Below are 7,388 nucleotides of genomic sequence, written 5' to 3' on the forward strand. Positions count from 1 at the left end.
GGATTGAGTTTGTATGTAAGGTTCTTTTCTTCATGATAAAGTAACCTGTATATTCTTTTGACAGACTTTTTCAGAGTCAGCAATTCAGAGCAAAGTACTTGGTCTTTGGGTAAGGTGAATTGTTTTCAGTTAATTCTAATTACTAAAATAAGTAAATAACACTTATGTAGCACCTACTATATGCTAGGCACTTTTGTAGGCAATTTCTGTATATTAACTCATTTAATCTTCACATGATTCCCTATAAAATAATACCATATTAGTCATCTGTTGCTGTGAACAAACAATAGATAAATCAGTAGCCATTTTATCTACCTTTGAATCTGTGGGTCAACAGTTTGAACCTAGCTGTACAGTTATTCTGGTCTCATGTGGAGTTACTCATGTTGCTGCTGTTACCTGGTGGCTCAACTAGAGCTAGATGCTTTGAGATGGCCTGACTCTTGCTGTGACAGTGGGTGCATGTTGTTGGCTGGGTCTCGTATCTCTGTGGGTTTCTCTATTTGGCATTTTCAGAGTAGCAATAGAAAACAAGTCCCACTGTACAAGTGCTTCTGATGCCTCTGCTTATGTCACGTTTTCTAATGTCTTGTTGGGCAGAGCACATTCAGGTGTCTGGGGTGTTTCCCAGTAATCACTTCTCCAACTCTTTGGTAGCAACTGGGTATCCTACCCTTCACTTCAGTTCTTACACTGACTACCTGGAGTTATCCTCTGATCCCACAGGTTAAATGGCTCAGTCCCATGAGACTGCCCCCACTTCAGTTGCCAGTTATAAGTTTTGCACCAACTGTACTTCTGACTGACTGGCTATCAAGTAAGGTTTCCACAACCCCCTCCTCAGGTTGATAATTTGTTAGAATGGCTCACAGAACTCAGGAAGGTACTTTACTTGCTATTATCAGTTTATTATAAGGGATAATAAAGGATACAACTCAGAAACAATGAAATGGAAGAAATGTATAAGGCAAGGAAGGATGGGTACATGCAAAGCTTCCATATTTTCCCTGGATACACCACCCTCCCAGCGCCTTGATACGTTCACCAACTCAGAAGTTCTCCAAACCCATCATGTAGGGTTTCATCACATAGGCACAATTGATTATTAATTCAGTCTTCAGCTCCTCTCCCATGTCCCAGAGGTTATGAGGTGGCCCTGAAAGTCCCAGGCTTCCTCATCCTGAAGCTGTTTAGTCGCCTGTCAAGAGTTCCCTCATTAGAACAAAGGTACTCCTATCACTTGGTAAATTCCAAGGGACTTAAGAGTTGTCTTTCAAGAGCAGGGGACAAAGACCAAATATATATTCCTTATTATATGCCCATGGTTAAGCCCAGATTAAAGGAAGTGGCCATCCCTCGATGGGAGGAGCAGGGAAATCCCATGACTAAGTCAAACAGCATTAGGAAAAATTGTGTTATGTTCTATACCCTACCATACATTCTTAGTTATATTTTATAGACAAGAATCTGAGGCACAGAAGGGCCGTTTACCCTGTGTTACCTAGGTAAAGGAGGCAGAATCAGGCATCCTGGCTCTAGACCCTTTGATAATAACCACTTTACTTCCTTTTTATCAAGGCAGTCAGTTTTTTAGAAATTCCTTTGGGACACCTGGGTGGCATAGTTGGTTAAGTATCCTGCTCTTCAGTCATGATCTCAGGGGCATGAGATTGAGCCTAGTGTCAGGTTCTGCTCAGCAGGTTTTAGTTACCTGCAATCTGGAAGCAGATGATCCTCTTGAGGATTGGTCAGAAGGTCACTAGTAGCCTAATGCTATGTCACATGCCTACGTCATCCACCTCTTTATCTTGTCATATAGGCATTTTATCATCTCATCACAAGCAGAAGAAGGGTGAGTACAGTAGAATAAGTTATTCTGAGAGAGACCACATTCATATAACTTATTACAACATATTATCTTTGTTCTTTAGTTATTGTTGTTAATTTCTTACTGTGACTAATTTATAAATTAAACTTTACCATAGGTATGTATGTGTAGAAAAAAACATAGTATATATAGAGAGTTTGGTACTATCTGCAGTTTCAGGCATATCCACTGGGGTTTTAGAACATGTCCCCCACAGGTAAGAGGGGACTATTGTATTAATCTCTCTTGCAGTAGACATGCTAGAGAGAGACTCTTCTTTACTATCTTTGAAAAAGTTAAGCTGCCATGAAATAAGTGGTTGGAGTAGGGAGAAGCTCACATTGAAAGGAACTATGGGCAGTGTCTAGGAGCTAAGGGTGGCCTCCACCAAGAAACTGAAACCCTCAGTCTTGGAGCTGCAAGGAAATGAATTTTGCCGACAGTTTGAGTGTGCTTGGAAGTAGGTTTCCCTCCAGTGGAGCCCCCAGATGAGAATGCAACCCAGTCAGCACTTTGTGAGACCTCAGAGTAGAGGAGCCAACTAAGCCATGAATGAACTCCTAAACCACAGAAACTGTGAGAGAAAAAAATGTTTTAAGCCACCGAGTTTGTGGTAGTTTGTTAAACAGCATAGAAAACTAATATATATATATATAAAATAAAATACCACTTGCCTTTCACTGTTACTATTAAATTTCAAGTTAATGTAACCTATAGTAGGCTCGAGGAACTTTTAAGTATTTGAGTCAGACCTGGATTTTATTCTAGTTCAGCCAGTTATTAGCAATATGAACCTGACAAGTTCACTGAATGACAAGTTAAGTCTTGCTGAGTGACTTACTTATTTGTACAACTATGTTAAAAATTAAATGAGGGGTGCCCAGATGGCACAGTCAGTTGAGCATCTGACGCTCAGGTCAGATGAGTGTCTGTTTCAGCTCAGGTAGTGATCTCAGGGTCATGGGATCGAGCTCAGCATGAAGTCTGCTTAAGACTCTCCCTCTGCCTCTCCCCACTGTGCACACTCCTATGCTCTCTCTCTCAAATAAATCTTTTTTAAAAAGATTAAATGAGATAGGCAGATAAAAAGACTTTTTTGTCTATCTAGTACAGTGCCTGGCACTTAGTAAGTGCTTACTCAGTGATTTGTGATGATCCTCATCATCAGGGGGTGGGATTGTGGGGGTAATAGGCTAAATTGAGAGGGAGGAGGATGGGACTAAGTGTTCTGACTGTATCTGAGCTAAGCAGTAGAAGAGGCAGAGGAGCCAGTGTCTGATTCTCTCTTCCTTCCCTATCCCTGATATTTCCTGCTCCATCTGACCTGTAGAACAACATAGCTGAAGTTAGAGAACTCTCTTCCAAGCTGGTGACCGAAGATGTGGTGAAACATATTAGCAACTTGCTCCACAGCAAAGAAATGGAAGTCAGCTATTTTGCTGCAGGCATCATAGCCCACCTGACATCTGACAAACAGCCCTGGATGTCCCATGACCTTCAGAGGAGTGCTCTTCTCCAGGATCTGGTACAAGGATCATTCCTCTTTACAAACTCTGGAGTAATCTCTTCTTGTAGGAAACCTATTTTTCTAGATCATAAGAATTTTATAAATATATGTTCATTGTAGAAAATGAGAAACAGAAAAGTATAAAAATATATTCTAAATCACTCATACCCTACCATCCAACACTAACCTTGTCAACATCTTACGTTCCTTCTGATATTTTTATTTTATAAAAGTTACACACGCAAACAGTTGTATATGGCTGTACCAGTTCTCTTTCCCATTTTCAGCTCTTTTTCAAGTTTATTTCTTTTGGTATTTACCTCCATATCTCTAAATAACAACGGTTGTCACTTCTTGACTTTGGAGTAATAGGCATTATCTGTTCATTCATTTTCCCACTCTGGAAAAATGAAAATTCTTTTTCTCATTGTCCCTATGCACACCCTTTACTATACTCAAAGTATAAATCTCCTTTCAGTATTTCAAACATATTCTATCCATTTCAGTTTCTCAGAGACTTCTTTCCTAGAACCTTCTTTCTCCTATCTGGTCTGCTTATTTGTATATCTGCTATGTTGCTGTCATCCCAGGATATTCCTTTACTATCATCCTGGGGATTCTCTTTGCCTCTTTGGTGTTGAAGTCCCAGTTTCTGGATTGCATGCCTTCCTGTTTTTGTTTTTGTTTTTTTTATTCCTTATTCTGTTGGATTGTATCTAGTAGTTTCCTAAGAACTGTGTGAAATAGAAAACTTCAGATCTTCTCTGTTTGAAAAGGCCATTATTTTACTTTTACATTTGGTTGGTCACATGGCTAGGCATAGAATTTTTGTTTTGGAATATTTTCCCTTCAGAATTTTTAAGTCATTGCTGCTTTGTCATTTATTTCTCGGTATCACTGTTGAGAAGCTAAATGCCATTTTCCTTTGGAACCTTTAAGATCTTTGTCCGCAGTGTTTGGAAATCTCAGCAGTGTACCTTGATGTAGGTTTATTTTCTTATATTATGTTGGCTACTTATTGCTCTGGAAGCTTGTTTTCTTTAGTTCTGGGAAGTTTCTTTCTCCCTCTCTCTCTCTCCTTCCCTTGTCCCTACCTTCCCTCTCCTCCTTCCCCCCCCTCCCAGGATGTCAGCCTTCATGGATTCATTTTTTCTTAAGCCTATTTCCTTATTTGTCCTTCTTTTTTTTTTTTTTTTTTCTTATTTGTCCTTCTTGAAAAAATCTTTTATTTTATTTTATTTTATTTTTTTGAAAAAATCTTTTAAAATTTCCACTCCTATTGGATTTTGCACCTACATTTTCTTTTATGTATTTTATTATAAATTATATATTTTAATATAATTCTGTTACATAATTTATGTAATTTAACATAACTTTAATATATTTTTGTATTTATATATAATATATTTAAGCATGTTTATTATGTATACTTAATATACTTATTTATAAACTTATTTTTATTTATATATTTATAATTTATTTTATATAGTTCTATTTTTATTTATATATTTCTATTTTTAATTTCCAAGAACTCCTTCTCTGTTCTCTGAGTGCTTCTTTTTTATATCCACTCTTTTTCTGTGGTTGCTGTATCTGTTACCTCTTTAAAGGTATTGTTTTTTTTTTTTTTTTTTTTTAAGTTTTTCTCTTCCTTCAAGGTCTCTGTTTCCTATGATTTCTTTATCTTCACTATTTTGTTCCTTTATGTTACAGAGTCTCTTAAAGTATGTGGTGATCCTCAGCTGTCCAGTCATATCTAAGAGTGAGGCTATTTGGAAGCTGTGTGCAGATGGGTAGAACTTGTCAACCATAGGCTTCACCTAGAGTGACTGGATTATTCATTGTCCTTGTCATTAGATCTTTTGTCCTGATCTGGTTGGAATTTACCTGAGGAAGAATCTTCTGTTCTCCTGACTGAAAATGACGTTCTTGGTTTCCTCTTACTGAAAGTCCAGTACAGGAAAAGAGTTGAGGACAGGGGACTCTCAGCATTTATTATTTAGATTTTCACTTCATCCCCTATTTTTAGCATGGTACTCCCACCCTCAGATGTTCACAAGGTTGCCTAGACCAGAGATTTTTTTTAAGAGTGGGGGAAAAGATCTGGGAGTCTGGATTCTTTAGTACTTTGAACCACTCCTGTTTTCAACCCTACCTCTAATCTCACTTCCTGAAGTACCTGGTGTGCCAAATTTTTAAGTCTCTTGGGGGTTCTGTTGAAATTGGTTCATTTTTTAAATCTCTCCCAGTGCTAGATCTGTTAACATTTTCCTTCTGCTTTGTTCTTATGTGTTTGCCTTCTTTTACTTTAAACCGTTTATACTATTCTGTTCATGGGATTTAGGAAAGGAATGGATACATGCTCAATCCTGCATCTTTAAACAGAAGCCCATTTCATTGCACCTTTTCCCACAAGACTTTGTATTTCAATATATATAATGGTTACCTAATTGATATTTTGGCAGGTAGGGATACCTTAATTTGGGTGATATTCCATATTTTGAAAATTTTTTTTTCATATACATGTAATTATAAATGACATGAAACAGCCAATTATGACCTTTTACAAATTATGGAATACAATACTTAGAATCTTGGTTTCTCTTTTTTGTATAGTATGCAACCATCCAGAATTGGCCCAGTTCAAGTTGTAAGATGACAGCATTGGTGACCTACAGGTAATCTTGTGATATAATACGTGGTGTAATACTTCTCTTAAAGCTTGTCCTCATTATATTATGTAGAGGCCATGGTACAGTGATAAAATATAGTCAAATGGCCTTGTGTTTCAAATCCAATTTCTGTGATTTTGGGAAAATCACTTTTAGAAGATTTCTGAGATTCAGTTTTCCTCATCTGTAAAATGAGGCTGATAGTATGCAAGATTATGGATGAAATGGGATATTGAATGTAAAATATGTCTAACACAAATGCTGTTTCTTAAAATGTTAGCTTCTGAGATATGCTCAACAATATGTTTGTCTCAGTGAGGAAATAACCCTATGGGGAAAAGGTTGAAAATAATTATTATATCTCTGATGCTAGCCTGAGTTCTGAATTAACTTCTTTGTGCCTTTTAGATCCTTCAAGGCATTTTTCCCACTCCTTAGCAACTTCTCTCAACCAGCAGTTCAGCTCTGGGCACTATGGGCAATGTATCATGTCTGCAGTAAAAACCGTATGTATTCAAAATGGTAGTTTTTTAGTTATTTTTCTGTATAAAGACTAAGTTCAAATGGAATTTTGGAAATTTTTGTTCACCTGCATACTGAATTTAACTCTTTTATTTTTTAAAGGTTTTATTTATTTATTTTAGAGAGAGAGTGCGAGAGCGGGGAGAGACAGAGAGAGAGAGAATCTCAAGCAGACTCCCCATTGAGCATGGAGCCCAACTCAGGACTCAGAATCATGACCTTGAGATCACGACCTGAGCCAAAATCAAGAGTTGGACACTTAACCAACTGAGCTACCCAGGTGCCCCAGAATTTAAGTTTTTTAAAAAAGAAATTGGAAAAGGTTTTGATTTTAAAAATGCTACAGAATTGGGGGGATGGGCATTAAGGATGGCACTTAAAGTAACGAGCACTGAGTATTATATGTAATTGATGAATCACTGAATTCTGCCTCTGAAACTAATAATATGTATATGTTAAATTAAAACATTTTTTTAAATGCTACAGCCAAAGGTAGACACTTAAGTGGCTGAGCTACCCAGGCACCCCACAAAAACAAAGTTTAATTGAACTTTTTGATCTTTGCCAATCTCAGGTGAGAGTGATGGTCTCATTTGACATTTAAGTGTGGTTAACCATCTTATATGTAAGAGTTCTTTTCTTTTCCTTGGATTGTCTGTTGATATTCTTTATTCACTTCTTGTCTACTATTCGTTTGTCTTTCTCTTTTTAATTTGAAGGAACTCTTTGAGGCAAATATTTTTTTCCCAGTTTATCATCTTGACTTTGTTCATTGTGTTTAGTCAGCCTTTTGTTATATGGCCTCTGAATTTCAGGCCAC

The 7,388-nt window shown here is 37.2% G+C and overlaps 1 protein-coding gene across 6 annotated transcripts in view; it reads left to right on the forward strand.

Moving 5' to 3' along the window:
- ZYG11A (zyg-11 family member A, cell cycle regulator) overlaps positions 1-7,388 on the forward strand; it is a 76,223-nt gene that overhangs the window by 64,245 nt on the left and 4,590 nt on the right. For 2 of the 6 annotated variants that reach the window (XM_072820252.1, XM_072820248.1), the window contains exons 10-14: positions 65-109; positions 1,820-1,852; positions 3,198-3,392; positions 5,991-6,052; positions 6,455-6,552. In XM_072820252.1, coding sequence (XP_072676353.1) covers positions 65-109; positions 1,820-1,852; positions 3,198-3,392; positions 5,991-6,052; positions 6,455-6,552 — 433 coding nt within the window. Of the gene's footprint in view, positions 1-64; positions 110-1,819; positions 1,853-3,197; positions 3,393-5,990; positions 6,053-6,454; positions 6,553-6,670; positions 6,849-7,388 lie in introns of those variants that run through there. The other 4 variants (XM_072820249.1, XM_072820253.1, XM_072820251.1 and 1 more) reach the window with 4 other exon arrangements.

This window comes from Canis lupus, chromosome 3, assembly GCF_048164855.1.
Source record: "Canis lupus baileyi chromosome 3, mCanLup2.hap1, whole genome shotgun sequence".
Taxonomy (NCBI): domain Eukaryota; kingdom Metazoa; phylum Chordata; class Mammalia; order Carnivora; family Canidae; genus Canis; species Canis lupus.